At 41.6% G+C, this 17631-nt stretch overlaps 1 protein-coding gene across 3 annotated transcripts in view; it reads left to right on the forward strand.

Moving 5' to 3' along the window:
* The window catches only part of ETFA (electron transfer flavoprotein subunit alpha), a 78855-nt gene extending 68154 nt beyond the window's left edge, over positions 1-10701 (forward strand). For 2 of the 3 annotated variants that reach the window (XM_040493347.1, XM_040493348.1), the window contains exons 11-12: positions 3258-3338; positions 10427-10701. In XM_040493347.1, coding sequence (XP_040349281.1) covers positions 3258-3338; positions 10427-10465 — 120 coding nt within the window. In that variant the 3' untranslated portion in view covers positions 10466-10701. The remainder of the gene's footprint in view (positions 1-3257; positions 3339-10426) is intronic. The other variant, XM_040493349.1, reaches the window with a different exon arrangement.
* Positions 10702-17631: the final 6930 nt, after the last annotated feature.

Genomic DNA, 17631 nt, shown 5'->3' on the forward strand with positions numbered 1-17631 from the left:
AGTGGTTATTCAGGTTGTCTTTTTGAATAGGCTTATTTGGGGGTTTTTTGTTCAGCTTAGAAGTTTTATTAAAAAATATTCTGTATATTAATCCCTTTTCCAATGTATGATTTGCAAATATTTCTCCCTTTCTCTGGGTTGATTTTTTTACTCTGTTTATAGTGTCTTTTGATTCACAACATTTAAAAATTCCCATGAAGTTCAGTTTGTCTTTTTTTCTATTATTGCTTATATGTTTGATGGACTATCCAAGAATTATTGTCAAAAACAATGTCATGCAGCCTTTCCTCTGTGTTTTCTTCTAAGAGTTTTATAGTTTTAGTTAGGTCTTATGCTTAAATCTTTGATCCATTTTGAGTTACTTTTTGTTTTGGTATTAAGTGTCCCAACTTTATCGAGTTTTCCCAAAACCATTTGCTGTAAAGGCTCTCCTTCTGCATTCAGTGGTCTTGACACTCTTGTCAAAAGTCGTTTGACCATATATGTGAGTGTCTATTTCAGAGCTCTCTCTATTCTATCCCGTCCGTCTGTATGTGTGTCTTTATGCCAGTACCACACTGTTTTAATTACTGTAGCTTTGTAGTAAGTTTTGAAATCAGGAAGTATGGGTCCTCCATCTTTGCTCTTTTTCTAGATTGTTTTAGCTATTCAGTGTCCCTTGAGATTCCATATGAATTTTAGGATAGGTTTTTTTAATTTCTGCAAAAAGAATGTCATTGGAAGGACAGTTTTGATGGATATAAAATTTAGGGTCAACAATTTTTTTCTTTTAGCATTTTGAATATATCAATCAGCTCACTGCCTTCTGGTCTCCAATATTTCTGATGAGAAATCTGCCAATATTGAGGATCCCTTGTATGTAATGAGTTTCATGTCCCTGTTTTCAAGATTCTGTTTTTATCTTTGGCTTTTGAAAGTTTGACTATAATGTGTCTTGTGTGGGTCTCTTTGAATTCATCTTTCTTGGAGTTTGTTGAACATCTTGGATGTTTATATTAATGTCCTTCATCAAATTTAGGAAGTTTTCAACCACTGTTTCTTCAATTCTTTCTGCCTCTTTTTCTTTCTTCTGGGTCTCCCACAATACATATTTTTGTTTGCTTGTTTTTGGCCCACAGGACCCTTCACTTTTCTTTAATCTTTTTCTTTCTATTCTAAGGACTTGATAATTTTCATTGTCCTACTTTCTTTTTAAAAAAATTTTTTAAATGTTTATTTGTTTTTGAGAGAGAGACAGAGTGCAAGTGGGGGAGGGGACAGAGAGAGAGGGAGACACAGAATCCAAAGCAGGCTCCAGACTCTGAGCTGTCATCACAGCCCGATGCAGGGCTCAAACCCACAAACTGCGAGATCATGACCTGAGCCAAAGTTGGATGCTTAATTGACTGAGCCGCCCAGGCGCCCCTCCATTGTCCTACTTTCAGGTTTGCTGATTCTGTCTTCTGCTTGTTCAGATCTGCGTTTGAGTCTCTCCAGTGAATTTTTTATTTCAGTTATTATATTTTACATCTCCAGAATTTTCTTTTTGGTTTCTCTTTAAATTTCGCCTCTTTTTTGATATTTCCATTTTGTTCATACATTGCTAGCTTGACTTCCTCCACATCTTTATGATTCTTTGAGCATCTTTAAAATGGTTGTTTTAAAGTCTTTCTATGGTAGGGCTGCCTTTGGATCTTTTTCTTTAAAAAAATTTTTTTTAATGTTTATTTTTTAGAGAGAGAGAGACAGAGCATGAGCGGGGGAGGAGCAGAGAGAGAGAGGGAGACACAGAATCTGAAGCAGGCTCCAGGCTCTAAGCTGTCAGTATAGAGCCTGACACCAGGCTCGAACTCACCAACCATGAGATCATGACCTAAGCTGAAGTCGGACACCCAGACGACTAAGCTACCCAGGCACCCCGGATCTTTTTCATAGGCAATTTCTATTGATTTTATTTTATTTCTTTTGCCTTTGAATGGAATTTTCCTTGATTTTTTTTCCTGTTTCTTAGTATGCCTTGTGATTTTGTTGTTGTTGTTGAAAACTGGATATTTAAATCTGATAATATGGTATTCCTGTTAATCAGATTCTCTCCTTTCCTAGGGTTTGCTGTTTGTTTTTAAAAAAAAAATTTTTTTTTTAACATTTATTTATTTTTGAGACAGAGAGAGACAGAGCATGAATGGGGGAGGGTCAGAGAGAGAGGGAGACACAGAATCCAAAACAGGCTCCAGGCTCTGAGCTGTCAGCACAGAGCCCGATGCAGGGCTTGAACTCAGCGGGGCTTGACCTCACCGACCGGACCATGAGATCATGACCTGAGCTGAAGTCAGACGCTTAACAGACTGAGCCACCCAGGCGCCCCGCTGTTTGTTTTTATTTATCGTTCTTTTTTGATTGTTGTAGGCTCTTTGCCAAAGATTAACCTGAGGTATAAACTTAAGGTCTTTTTGTGTCCTTTCTCAGCCTGAATGTGTGGCCAATTTGTAATTTTCCCTGTATCGGCAGTTGCTTTTGAGAAAAAGAGAACAATGAAGGGAGGCAGAAGAAGTGCTTTAAGGCTTTAAATCCCCTGGAGGTAACTTTAGCCAGAGTAAGGGAGGGACTTGCAACAGTGGGGAAGTGGAACAGCAATGGCCATCCTCCTCTTTGTATGCATCTCTTTGATCAGAAACAGCAGTCAGTAACCAAAGCACTGGTCCCCCAGTAGTTGGGGGACAAGAGTTCTTTTTGCCCACGTCTTGTTCCTGCAGGCTGTGTGCAAGCTGCTCCAGGAATATGTGCACAGCTGCTTGCCACTGGGGGTGGGGACTGTTACTGCACTAAAGAGCTGCAGTTTACTTTGCAAGCCATGCCCTGGAAGTTGCAAGCTCAAAGAGTTCCAAAATGGTTACATTAGACACATTCTGCCAGTGCAGTTGTTAACAGTCTAGATGGGGAGACAGATTGCTGATGCTTCCTACTTTGCCATCTTCCCAGAATCCTCTCCTCTGATTTATTACTTCCTAAAATATTTTCTTTCCATAAGTCAGAGAAGAACTTAGAAAAATAATGGTTTAAAATCTTTTAAAATACTGTGATGGGCTAGTGGGGAGTGGGAGATAATTTTGTTATGTGCCAACCCAGAAATTTATAAATTTATAATATTGGCACAAATGAATCAGATTAATCTTATTTGGTAGACATTTTTAACCATATAAATTTGTTGTTGGGAATGTTAAAATACAGCCATCAATCTATATGTTTTCTTGATAAAGGCCAAACTCTTTATTTCACAGACAATTGTGGCTATTAACAAAGACCCAGAAGCTCCAATTTTTCAAGTGGCAGATTACGGAATAGTCGCTGATTTATTTAAGGTAAGCTGGCCATCAGAGAGGTGGCTGTTACCTAGCTTGTCATCCAAGAACCTTTTAGAGTTGGTAGAAAAGAGGCTATTATAGGAAAATCTTGTATGTGTGTGTACTGTGTGTCTTTATATATTAATACATTTACCAGTTTTGAGCTACTTAAAGTGAAGTTGTCCTGATAAATACATGACATTTATATAAAGTGTTATAACTTTCCCTTTAAGAAGGAGTCCATTGGGGCCATTTCTGTTTTTCATACTAACTTTTCCTCCCACTGGTATATCTTAGTGGTCAAATGACTGCCGTTAATTACTGTTCTTACGGGGGCGCCTGGTTGGCTCAGTGGGTTAAGCTTCCAAATCCTGATTTCAGCTCAGATCATGATCTAATGGTTCCTGGGTTCGAGCCCCACATAGGGCCCTGCGCTGGTGGTACAGAGCCTGCTTGGGATTCTTTCTCTCCAGTCTCTCTCTCTGCCCCTACCCCGCTTGCTCTTGCTTTCAAAATAAATAAACTTTAAAAAAAGAAAAAAAGAGGTAATCCATATTGTCTTTAAAATATCCACATGACTTTTGGCATCTCGTGTGCATAGTTAGTACACAATGTGAAGTGATTCAGGTAATTATAACCTAGAATCATATTTGACAGGTACCTTAAAGAAATTCACATCAAATACCCTCATTCAGAAATTTGCCAACAATGCTACAGCTTTTCAGGGAAAGAGGGGGCATTCAAGTCCATTTTATCTGACTCAACAAGTATGCTCTGCTTGAGAGTTAAAGGCCTTCCTAACCTGATAAATGTAGGGGAGAACACTTATTTCCCACTCTTCATAGTCTTCACTGTTTTGAGTGTTCTTTCCACCCTGCCACCACCCCTGTAGTTACCCTACCCATGAGTGAAATTACTTTAGTGATATTGATGTGCACCTGATATTCATTTGGCCACATTTAAAGGTGATAGCTCATGCATGGCCTAATTGCTTTTTGTCCCTCAGGGCCTGCCTACAAACTTCTAGGTTGCCTAGAAGTGCAGAAAGCATTCATGCAGGCATTGAGGCTCTGAAAGTAGCATCTAGCCCAGGGAGAAGTCAGTTTGCTAGAGTGAGGAACCCCTTGCACAGAATTACAGTGAGCTACCACGGGCCTTAATAGAGAGGCTGCAGCCTGAGAATAGAGCCAGGGTGGTCCTCTTGGCAAGAGGATTGGCCCATTACCACGGCTCCACTAACAGTGTACATGATCCAGATAAACTAATGAGTGTATTTTGAGAACACGTCTAAACTGTGAAGTATGTGTTCATAGGGCATCCTTCACCTCAGGAGCACCCCCCACCCCATCCCTCAAAGGGCCTGTATCTTGCCCTGGAAGAGTACAGCCCCACTTCAGTGATCCTGGGGTCCTATAATTGAAATTTAGGACTTAGGTAGTTCTTCTGCAATTGTTACTTGGCCCAGCTGTGTAAGAACAATATATATAAGTTTTAAGTTTATTATGTTGAGAGAGAGAGAGAGAGCTAGCGCGCACATGCGTGGGTGAGCAGGGGAAGGGCAGAGAAAGAGGGAGAGTCCCAAGCTCAGAGCCCGACGTGGGGGTCAACCTCACAAACCGTGAGATCATGACTTGAGCTGAAATCAAGAGTCCGATTCCTAACCAACTGAGCCACCCAGGAGCCCCTGTAAGAACAGTAATTAATGGCAGTCGTTTGACCACTAAGATATGCCAGTTGGAGGAAAAGTTAGTGTGAAAAACAGAAATTTTTCGTATCTCTGTACAAGGATAACTTTGTTCAAGTACCAAGCATTTAGCTCCAGTGAGAAGGGATAGAGGGGTAAAGACCTTTTAAATAAAAAATATGAAATTAAACACTTCTGAACCCTATCCATGTATTGTGTTGACACATTTGCAAACAGACATCTACTGTAGTTTGCCTTTTATTTTTCTTCAAGAGAATATTTTAATAAATTTGCAAGTTGTTTTGTTTATGTTTTTCTGTTAGCGTATTGTATATTGCAACCTACAGACAGGGCTTACTTGATAAATGGATGAAGTATTAGTTGGAAATTTGTGATGTTTATACGGTGGACACCTGCCTTGGGGCAGGAGCATCTTTGTAGCAATTGCTGATGGAATGGTATCACACACACTGTGCTTCTTGCATTTAGGGGAGCTCCCAGGTTTGACATGAGAGAGAGACAGAGAGGTATGTGAGCGAGTGACAGCATGTGTGTGCTGAGAGAGGTATCTTGTTGAGAGTCCTAGGATAGTAGAAGTGGAAAGGGACCTCAAGAATCATTCAGTTAGACGATTTCCAACTGGAGATTCTCAAGCTGTTCTTGGTGTTTTAAGAAGCCTACATTTGATAATGTGTTTGGACTAAGACCTAACGTTTATTTGCTTTTAGCTAGAATTATATTAAGTTAGTGATTATCTCATCCTGCTCCGAAGTTCTGAAGCACAGTTATATATACCTTTAATTAATATAAAGGGAGGAAAGTTAATCCTTTAAAAAGCAGTCTGATTAGATTATAAAATATCAAAAATATTGCTTGGGGGGCACCTAGCTGGCTTGGTTGGTAGAGCATGTGACTCTTGATCTCGGGATTGTAAGTTCAAGCCCCATGTTGGGTATAGAAATGACTTAAAAATAAAATCTTTAAAAAAAAATTACTGCTTGAGTTGCAGCTTCCCATTAGCTACTACATGTATAACACAAATGAGTCATGTTCTTTTTTAAATTGTCTATGTCCCAAAGAGATGTGATTTGGGGAAGTTATTCTGCAAGTTTTTGGTACAACTAAGTCTCCTGATTCCATCCTTTCACTCATCACCCTGCCTTCCCATCTCATCAGGGACTGCCAGGTGGTTCACCACTACTGCTCTTTAATAAATCGCAGTAAAAAGGACTGCACCTTTGGCAGACTCTGGGAACTTAGACAGTATCCATCAGATTGTTTTGTCAGTTGAAATCAGAATGAGTATAATATAGATGAATATTGTAGTAATTCCGACCGAAGAGTGGACAAGGTAGTATAGTGACTATACTCTTCAGGGTCACCCTCTGTCTTTTAAAAATCAAATATTTAAAGGTATAACAATACATAAAAGTACAATTATGCAAAATATGAGTGAGTGAGAGCATAATCTATTTCAGATTAAGACTTTAAAGAAAATACTGTAAGTCAGGGATGCCTGCCTAGCTCAATTGGGAGAGCATGCAGATCTTGATCTCAGGGTTGTAAATTCAAGCCCCACGTCAGGCATAGAGATTACTTAAAAAAATAAAATCTTAAAAAAATATATCCTAAGTCAAATAATAGTTATGTAAAAAGGACTTTTTTAGACTAAATTTCTGTGTAAAAATTTTAAATTTCAAACTATCACACATAGCGTGACTAATAATTCTCTAAGTGATACGGTATCCACCAAACTTCATGTCTGGAGTAAATGCAAATGTAAATTTATTCTTTAATATTTATTGTTTTATTTCACCCTTCAGTAATCATGAGTTAGAGATGACAAGTTGTTTTTTTCTTAATATAAGAAAAATAATATGGGACAGTAGTTAAGAGCTTTAATTCAGATTCTGTCTTGGCCACATACTAGTTAAATTATCTTGGCCAATTACTTAATTTTTCTGAATGTAAGCTTCCTCAAAAGTAATATAAATAATATACTACCTACCTTACATGGTTGTATTGAAAGTTAAATGAGATTATGCTGTACCTAGTACAGTCTTGGTTAAATATTAGCCTACCTGTTTGTATTTCTTTTCATAATAGGTACATAATAGGTGTTCAATAAATGGTAAATATTATAATCGGAGTCAGAGCGACAGAGCACAGGACACCACCTGACTGGTTGTTGTTGTTGTTGTTGTTTTTAAAAGCTTTCCTGAAATTTAATTCACAAATCATAAAGTTCACCCTTTTAAAATGCAAAGTTCAGTGAGTTTTAGTATATTCAGAGTTATGCAACCATTAGCTATTTAATTCCAGAACATTTTCTTCACACTGAGAAGAAACCCCATACCCATTTGCAGTCACTCCCTGTTCTGCACTCTCCCCAGCCCCTGGCAACAACTAACCTGTTTTGTGTTTCTATGGATTTGCCAATCCTGGACATTTCATATAAATAGAATCATGTAATATATGGGCTTTCTGTGGTTGGCTTCTTAGCATAATGTTTTCAAGATTCATCTGTGTTGTCTCCTATATCAGCACTTTCGTTTCCTTTTAGTGCAAAATAATATCCATTGTGTGGATATGCCTCATTTTGTTTATGCATTAATCATTTGATGGACATTTGAGTTTCTACTCTTTGGCTATTATAATGCTACTGTGAGCATTTAAGCTTTTATACATACATATATGTTTTTATCTTGTTTGGGTATATATCTAGGAATGGAATTTCTGGGTCACTTGAAAACTCTATTTTTAGCATTTTGAAGAACTGTCCGATTGTTTTCCAAAGTGGCTGCCTCATTTTACATTTCCACCAATAATGTATATGAAGGCTCCGATTTCTCCATACACTCACTAACACTTCTTACTATCCCATCTTTTTTGTTATAGACTTCCTCATAGGTATGAAATGGTAACTTGTTGTGGTCTTGATTTGTATTTCCTTGATAGCTAATGATGATGAGCATTTCTTCATGTCTTTATTGACCATTTATAATGTATTTTCTTTGGAGATATGTCTGTGCAAATCCTTTGCCCATTTTAAAGTTGTGTTATTTGTCTTTCTGTAGTTGATTTATAAGAGTTCTTTATATATTCTGGATATAAGTTCTTTATTAGGTATATGATTTGCAAATACTTTCTTCCATTCTGTGGGTTGACTTTTCCTTTTTTCTCTCTCCCTCTTTCTTCTCTTTTCTTTTCTTTTCTTTTGCAATTTACTTATTTATTTTTATTACTGGCTTTATTAAATGAGTCATGAATCAGGCAGCATCCCATCTAACAAGTAGAGGGGAGCTCCTGTCTTTTCACTTTCTCAGTGTCCTTTGACGCATACAGGTTTACATTTTGTTGAAGTCCAGTTTATTTTTTCTTTTATTGCTTGTCCTTTAGTAGGTGTCATATATGTGAAACTTTTGTCTAATCCAGTACAATGATTATAGGCCTACAAATATCTGTTCTAAGTCCCCACTTTGATTTCCTTTGGGTATATACCTTTGAATTGCTGGATAATGTGGTAATTCTGTGTTTAGCTTTTCAAAGAATCTCCAAGCTGCTTTCTCTAGTGGCTGCACCACTTTACCTTCAGCAGTGTGCAAATGTTCTAGTTTCTCCGCATCTTTGTTAACAGCTGTTACTTTTCTTCTTTAAATATTTTAACACAGAGAGAGAGAGAGCATAAGTGGGAATGGGGCAGAGAGAGAGGGAGACACAGAATCCAAAGCAGTCTCCAGGCTCTGAGCTGTCAGCACAGAGCCCGACGTGGCGCTCAAACTCATGAACTGTGAGGTCATGACCTGAGATGAAGTCGGATGCTTAACCGACTGAGCCACCCAAGCACCCCAGAATACCTTATTTTAAATGTAAATTTATTTTCATTTAGTCTTACTGAATAGAGAGCTGCCTCTACAATATCTAAAATAAAAATAAGAATCCGGATCTTTGAGTTTGCTCAGGCTATAAGATATTCAGTGAACCAGAGTTGGCATTTTCTTTTCCCTAAGTAAGGCATTGTGTGGTATGCCTGGAAAGTCTGAGGTTGATCTAATAAAAAAGGATATAGATGATGGACAAAGTCCTCTTAACCCTATTTTGGGTAGTGTGGCAGGGAGACGTTCTGTAAGGTTTTTAAAAATTGTGTGTTCTAACTCCGGTTAAATGTTTCATTTAAAAGAAGTTGTTGGGCTCTAGCCTATTTTTCATGAAACACGTCGGTCCCATGTGAGGCTTGTTTAGCATGTCATCTGTGTGACTGGCATAAGCTCATGGTCTCTCCACCGAGGAAAGCTGGGACAAGTGGTGCCAGCACCTAATGCTGCCCCTGAGCTAATGCCTGCTGGCTCCATGGTAAACGTGGGCCTTTTAACAGGCTGGAGACAAAGTGACATTCGGAAGAAACAACATGTCGACAATTTCCTTAATAAATTTTGTACGAACACATTATTTCCACCTAATGGAAATGTAGCTCTCTTAAATAATTGAGAGGCTATATTCATCAGTGGTGAGTTCAACTGGGATCTCTCTGAGCTAGGACAGTCGACAGCCCCATGGAAGACTGGGTAATTGATGTTTTACACAAGTGGCTCGGCTAGTTTTCAGGTGGGCTCCGTGTGACCCTCCCCTGCAGTCCCCACTCACAGCCTCCTCTTGTCCAGGCTGAAAGCAGCTTCACACTGAAAGTTCCAGTTGCAGCCCCTGAACTGCCAAGACTAAGGGTTAGTAATTAATCCATTTTAAAATGGGAGCCAACTCCGTCAGTTTTCCTTCACTGTGGTTTCTTATTTTGTCTGTTGACCAGACATGGCATTAGCACAACCTTTATTTTCATAAAGAATGGTGAAATCGAATGTTCAGCGTGCAGCCTGTTTTTAAGTGCAGAAAGATAGTAACATGTGCTGAAGAAGCAACTGTAGTGTTTGTGGAAGGAAAGATGACTGAGCAAACGAACAATGAGAAAACAAGTGCTAGGGGGGCCAGCAAGAGTCATAACTAAGGAAGAGACTTTGGTATGGACTTTGAAGGAAAGGCCAGAGTACAATAAGGGAAGGAAGAATGCCCAGAAAACATGAAGGTAAAAAATACACACTACTCTCCTCACAAAAGAAAAATCGGACTCCTGTTTCTGTGGTGCCTCTGTAAGGTTTGTGGTTGTGTCAGAAAGGTTCCTAGGCAGTGCGTGGGCCAGTGGTCCTGCCAGCCATATGTCTGGGTGGTTTCTCCCTGCAAACGTGTATAGTCTTCCCACAGATGGGAGGGAGGCCACCCAAGGGGGGAGTTGGGTGGGGGAGGGGCACCTCGTGCCTCAGCAGTGATGCGCGTGGCTTCTTTTGGCCTCCGTGTACTTCTTAAGGAGCTATGACTGTAGCACACTAAAGGCTCAAATTGCTTAATTACTTTTATTTTTTTTAATTTGCAGGTAGTTCCTGAAATGACTGAGCTGCTGAAGAAAAAATGAGTTACCATATTTCAAGAAGGAATATATGTCAAAGTATTCAGTTGAAGTAGAAATTCATGGCTAGTATAATCAAAAGTATGAAGAGCTAAATATCATAATTTAAGAAAAAATTCTCACAGATGCCAGAATGCTTTTTTATGAGCCTGTTATTATATTTCTTTTTAATTATTTGTGGTTCCAAACAATTACTTTTTGAAATTTTCTAATTCTGTAATAAAATATATAATAATAAAACATTTCCACAGCTTTAAAACTACTACCAGAAATATGCCTAGCTTCATAAAGAAAAAAAACTGAAGAAAATGAGTAAAAATTGATTTTTTCTTTGCCTGTCTTGTTCATGGAGGACTCTGGGTTTTATGCAAGATTATAAAAACGAATGCTTCCACCAGACTAATCATCTTAATATGATTATTGAGAGAAGGGAACTAGATTGGCAAATTCAGCTAAAAAAGCATGAATATTATCTTAAATATATTCAGTCTTCAGAAAACCATAACTAATATGACAAAAGCAGATCTGATAAACCTGAATCTACTGAATATATTTAGTTGGCTTAAGTTAAATTTAATTTTCCATTTCATTTTATTTTATTTTTTCCATTTCATTTTAAAGTTTTGTCAGCTTATAGAGGAATTTGTGTCTATAAAGAAGAGGGGAATGGAGAAGGAGGGGCTGCTTTGCCACAATATGGCCTCTTGTTAACAGATAGTTTGATATTATGTTTAAATTCCTGCTCAGAGATTGCTTTGGCTTTTCTCTGGCCCTCCTGATGCTTCCTTTGGGTTCTCTTAGGAAGCAGCCAGGCATGGGAGATGGCCACACTTGTGGTTGCCTGTGGCACTCTCACTCTGCCCCCTAGGGCACAGCTGAGATCGAGTGCCACAGGGGCTAGAAGCTAGTATGAGTGCGAGACCAGGAACAGAGGCTAGTGAGGCTTGGTCCATTCTGTGGGAAGGTACAGGCAGTTATCTGGAGTCCTGTAAAAGCCAGGAGCCAGCAGGCAAGTAGAATGAGGACAGCTGTGTCTGAAGCAGATCTGCAGAAGTTGTAGTAGTTAACAGGATGAGGAAGCCTCAGGAAGGGCATAGGAAGTGACCAGTGGTACATGAGGGAGGGGCGGATGTTGTCAAACAGTCCCTTTATGTGGCCAGCCTGGGGCTTGGCTAGTTGAACTAACCAACTAGTTGAACTGATTTGTGTCATAATCCCTTGCTATGAAACACTTTTAGAAGTTAAATGCCTCTGGCATTTCAGCCTTCTTGAACCTAATAGGATGAAAAGATGGCAATAAAATGAAGCACAGCATTGTAGAATGTCAGGGCTGAGAGCGATCATCTGGTTCAGCTCCCTTGTTCAGATGGGACACTGAAGCACAGAGAAGTGGTGAAGAAAATGAAGACTTGTCCAAGACCACAGGTTTGAGGCTCTTCCCAGGGGAGTTAACCTTGCTTAGGGCCCTCTCCCTTTACCCTGTTGGACACTGTACCTTGGGGATAGGAGAGATGCACAGGTGACAAGTGGAGAGGGACCCCTAGTCTGGGGTGTGCTGGCTCAGGGAGGACCAGTCCCAGGTGGCACGTCTGTGTGGTTCCCAGCCTCAGAATGGAACTGATTGGTCTTTCTCTCCTTTGGTTTCCTCCTGTCATGACCACCACACCCCATCTCCATAATAGCATCAAGTACCACGCGCTTACTATATGCTAGGCGCCACTGGAACACTTCACACTTATTAAACCTTCAGTCCTCACAGCACCCTGTAGGATAAATGCTATTATTATCCCTATTTTTACAGATGAGGAAGCTGAGGCACAGCGAGGTTCTGTAACTTGCCCAAATTCAGATAGCCTGTACATGAGAGCCAGGATTTGAAACCAGGAAGTCCGGCTTCAGAGCCATGGTTTCACCAGTGTGGGTTTCTGCCTCACCTCGACCCAAGGAACAGGGAGACTTGCTGCACAGTAACCTCAGGTAAAGGGCGCTAAGTACCCAGTGCCAGGTGGGCTGGGCACACATTCAGGATCCTAGCTGGGGAGGAGAGATGGTGTTCTGGGTTTGTCTCTCCAGCAGGATTTTATTCAACTCAGAAGCCCCTCTAAGTGCCTACTTAGAGTTTACCTTAAAAAGGCAGCTGTGCAGGGTGGTGGCAAATTGTTAAAACTATAATATATGCCAGAAGGTGCAATTTGGTGTGTTCTTTTCATACTGTGTTTTATTGGACACCAAGCTGTCAGCTCCTAATGACTCTGCCCCTATATCAGGCTTGAGGACTCAGAAGAACAGCTGGAAGCAGTGTGGGGAAAGATGTTAGGGGTAGCTTTCTTTAGTGTGGGTGTGTGTGTGTGTGTTTTCTGCTTTTCTCCCTAGTTTTTTGAAGTCTTTGGTTAGCCTCATATAGCCCCTGGGAGTTGGGTGGTCTGATTACTTTGGCCAAACAATCCCTGAGAGAGCAGAAATACACATGTTGAAAGCCAGCCCTGTGAGCAAAGAGCTGAATAGGTCCTTGAGGCCATCTAAATCAAGCAAATGACTACCTCACTCTATGGACTGAGACCCAATGAGAGCCTGATCTCAGCTTTTCAGTAGTTGAGAAAGTGCGAAATCCAGCATTTTCCCTAGTGTAGTTCTCTCAGCAGTACTGTGGGGGGACATTCCCTGCTGGGTTCCCTGGTCCACTTGCTTTGCTGTATGGGACTATGGAGTAAACACCTACAAGAGTCTGGCCCAGCCACTGCCCTGAAGTAGCATCCTGCTGGGTTCTAAGAATACAGGTTTCTGGAGACAGCCTTTCCCCCCAAGATTTTGCAGCTACCATGAGTGATTAGAAAAGCATACAGTATGAACATATACAGAGAGGGCTTCCTTAGTGGGCTGGCCCCGTCATTCTTTCTGGGGTAGAGGCTTTGATATCAGTATGTGGGGTAGAAGTAGAAACAGATCTGAGCTCACATAGATGCTTGAAGTGGTCAGAGATGGAGACTGGGATTGGAGGGGGAGTCAGGAAGGGGGTTGAGGCTGATAGGTAATTAAGGCCAGATTGTGGAGGCCATTGACTGATATACTGAGGAATTTGGACTTTTCCCTCATAAGTCAGTGGTTCTCAAACTTTACCCTCAAGGAATACTGCTATTTCAGGAGCTGGACCAGGAATGGTACCGGGAAAGGTATAGAGGTCTTTTCCTGATTTGCAGGGAAAATCACTAGAATTTTCCCAATCCTGTCTTACATACTTTTTTTCCCCCCTAAAACTTTGGTGGCTGCTATGCCTTCTCTTAGGAATATAAGCAATATGTCTGTATATCGGGGCGCCTGGGTGGCTCCATCAGTTAAGCAGTTAAGTTTCTGACTTCTGCTCAGGTCATGATCTTGTGGTTCATGAATTTGAGCCCTCCATCAGGCTCTGTGCTGAGAGCTCAGAGCCTGGAGCCTGCTTCAGATTCTGTGCCTCCCTCTCTGCCCACCCCTGCCCTGCTCGTGCTCTCTCTCAAAAATGAATAAACGTTTACATTTTTTTTTTTAATAAATATGTCTGTATATCAAGAATGTTCCACAAAGTGCTACCTGACTTCCTGAGACCTTGCCACCTGAGCAAGTCTTAAGCACCCTCCTAGCAAAAAATTGACATTTTTTTCAGGAGGGTCCCATAATCTAACCTAGGGAAATAATCTAACCTGGTGGTATATTCAGGATAGATGGAGCAGAAGATAGAAGAGATTGGAAGACTGTTGCAGGAATCCTCTGGCCTTTTGCCCCAGATGGGTTTGACTGAAAGCTCTTTGGTTACAGAATGGGTCCCTGGAGACTGTGGAAATGGGTCCAGTCCTGTGGGCGAGGCTGGCAGAGAGTGGGGGCTCTTCCTCCTGGGATAGTGTGGGAGCCATGCTGCCGGTGGAGCCTGGGCGTGTCTATACAGGGCTGGAGGGCTTAAAACGCCAGCCATAAGTGCTCTCTGCTATCTTTCTGAAAGGGATGATCAGCTTGGTTGCATTTCACGCTCTCACGAGGGATTTTTGTCTTGGTCTACATAAAAGTGGGCTTAAAAGGCTGGGAAACCCAAAAAACACTTGATTACAACAGATGGATTTGGTTAGCTATTGCTGAGCTAAAGGAAGTTTGATAACCTTGTAAAAAGCCCATATAGGGTGATATACTGCCACAATTTCATAGTGCCCTAGGTTTTAAAAAATGTTTTGTGGAGAGCACAAGTGAAGAAGAGTTGCTGATAACTGTTGGTTTATAAAACACTTTCATGTAAGTTACCCCATCAGAGGTGGAAAGGGTGAAGAAATCAGGCTCTCAGAAGGTGATTTCCCCAGGTCACAAAGCAAATGGTGAAACTAGAACACACCAGAATTTGTGGCAAATATTATTTATTAAGAATCTACTAGGTGCATTTTATTATCCTTCCCTAATACAACAATCCCCCAAATGGATATTGTTATCCCTGCTTCGTGGATGAACAAATGGGCTGAGAGGTAACCAGAGAGGCGCAGTCAGTGAAATGTGGAATCTGAACAGGACTCCAGGTCTAGAGTCCCTTTCCACCACAGCAGGCTGCCTCCCAATGTTTCCCAGCTTCTCCAGGACTCTTCTTCTGCTGACATTGCCCCAAAACAGTGAGCTTGTCATTAGAAGCATGGAACAGAGATGGAATTAGGAATTTATTGGGAAGGAAGCTAGCTGGCAATTACTTTCTACGGTACCTGGATTGGTGCGTGGTCAGGTCCTGGTGAGGCTTCACTTGTCTGGGTTTCTGTCTTTGCCTCCCACAACTGGTTGTCAGGTTTGCTACTATTTGTGCGCTCACCTCCAGCTCAAAGGGCTGTTCTCTTTCCCAGTGTGGGGTTGCGTGGGGAACATTGGGGACTGAACAGTTCAGGAGGACTGAACACTGAATGGGCTGGTCATAGGGACACTTGTGTTCTTATCCTGGTTTTGTTACTGCCTCAGAAGCAACCTGGTCATGTTCCTTCTTTTGGGATTCATTTTCATCATCTGTAAAATGGCAAATTGAATTTGGTAATCTTTCAAGCTGTCTTTAAGCTTTAATCTTAAAGCTTAAATGTGTTGGCAGATCTCAAACAACTTAGGCAGATGGAGACAAAAATTATTTTTGAGAGCTTTTTATGTCCAGGATGCTCTGCTGAACCCTTTACATATACTACCTCATTCTCGCCTCCTAATCCCACAAGGCGTAGTAGTGGTCCCTACTCTCCAGGTAAGAAAACCAACACCTACAGACCTTAAAACACTTGCCCAAGGATTCATGACTAGTAAATGGAGACCTTAGGCCAAATTCTCTCAACTACATATCCTGTCCTCTCTGGGATCATGGTGGATGTATCTAATGAATGCAGCCTGGCTGAGGCAGGCTGACATGGAGAGGAGCAAGATGAGACAGCTGAGCCAAGTTCAGAGGGAGCTGTCAAAATAACCAAAGAACTGCACCTCAGGCAGAAGGCCCAGCAAGGACAAGGAACAGAAACACCAAGAACATGACTGACTCTGGACCCCAGTCCCTGAGTCCCCATCTAGCCCGACATTCCTGAATTCTGAGCCAGTCTTTGCTCAGGGAAGCAGGGGTCTTTGTACTAGAATCTGGATCTGGTCTGCACACTGCCTATCTTTTGCAACATTTAGCAAACCCAGGTCCCAGAACCCCACGTCCCTTCTTTATGCAGTGGAGGCAGAGGTGAGCCTACCTAGTTATGAGACATAATTGATGTTGAGGAGGCTCCTAGAGCACTTGGTGAAAGGTGCCCCGTAAATCTCAGACACTGAAGGATTCTTCCACATTCATCACAGTGTTTAATGTCCTGATTGATCTCTAGGGTAGTCAATTTCATTTGCTTGTTTCAAGATGAACAGTCTGCTCCCCTACGCTGTAGCCTAGGGCTCTGCATAAGATTATGCTAGCGTGGTCTCTTTGGTAGCGTGCAGTAAATTCAGCAAATGTTCCATCATTTTATTTGGATAATTGAATTAACTATTCACCAGGAGACACTACCAAACTTTTCAGCACTGGAGCGAAAAAAAAAAAAAAATCCTTGCTCAGTTTATGTTGGAAAAACAGGCTTTTAGCTTGTACTGGAAAAGGGGGAGGAAAGGCAGGTAAGGTGCTTCCTGTCTGGGGAACAACAGTGCTCTCTTAGCTAACTCAGGGTGACTCCAAGGCATTACCTACAAAGGAACTGTTGGGGATATGAGAGCAGGGATGAGCTCTGTAGGAGCAGACAGTGCCTTGGCTGGCAATGGGGCTGGGGGGCAGGGCTCACACCCTGTCACCACCCATATACCTCCATACACCACACTAGCTGCTGCAGCAAATGAAACAACTGAGCATCTCCTGCACAGCCTTCCCCAGAAGTGCTGAACATGGGCAGGCAGTGCAACACCCCAGACATCTATTATTAATAAAGATGGTTTCTGTTTGTGTCTCTCTTGACACATTCTCAAAGGGCTTTCCCTTCCATTATGTCATTAGCTATCCTAGCAACCCTCATGGGGGCAGGGAGGCTGGGAGTTATTATTCCTGTTGTACAGGGGGAGGAAGTGGGTCCAGGGATTCACTTGGAGCCGTGTAACTGGAAACAGTGCTGGATTGAGAATCCAACTGCCTGGGCTTAGACACACTCTAGATGCAGAACAGTACCTGAGGTGAAGGATGGAGGTGGAGTGATCCTGACTTCTCTCCAGTCTTGAGAAGTCCATTCAAAAGTTGGGGTTAACCATGCCAGCCCCTAGAGTTGTTGGGTGTCCTTGTTAAGCAACTCTACACAAGTATCCTGTTGACTGATTAGTAAGAAACTCTTTTAAGAAGGCTTCCTTGGACCTTATTTGAGGCTCTCTGTAGCTCAGAGAGTAGAGCTTCCACTCTTAGTCTTTCTCTTTAGAGATGAGGAAGTTGCACCAGAGAGGAGCATGGAGGCAACACCAGAACAAGAGCTTCTGTCAAGAGCTGTCTTGGAGTGAGATAGAAGTTCCTGAACTGAGGGTCATGGATGGAATGAATACCCACCACACTAAAGAGGATTCCAGACCACTAGCCTCTGACCATGCAGGATCTATGAAAATCCCCACAGTTGTGGACTTGATCTGAAAAGCCAAGGCTTGGGTTAGATGCATTGCACTGAGCTGGCAGGCAAGGGGCCGGTACGTTCTTCAGT

The sequence above is a fragment of the Herpailurus yagouaroundi genome, unplaced genomic scaffold (genome assembly GCF_014898765.1).
Source record: "Herpailurus yagouaroundi ecotype Mexico unplaced genomic scaffold, PumYag 184, whole genome shotgun sequence".
NCBI classification, from domain to species: domain Eukaryota; kingdom Metazoa; phylum Chordata; class Mammalia; order Carnivora; family Felidae; genus Herpailurus; species Herpailurus yagouaroundi.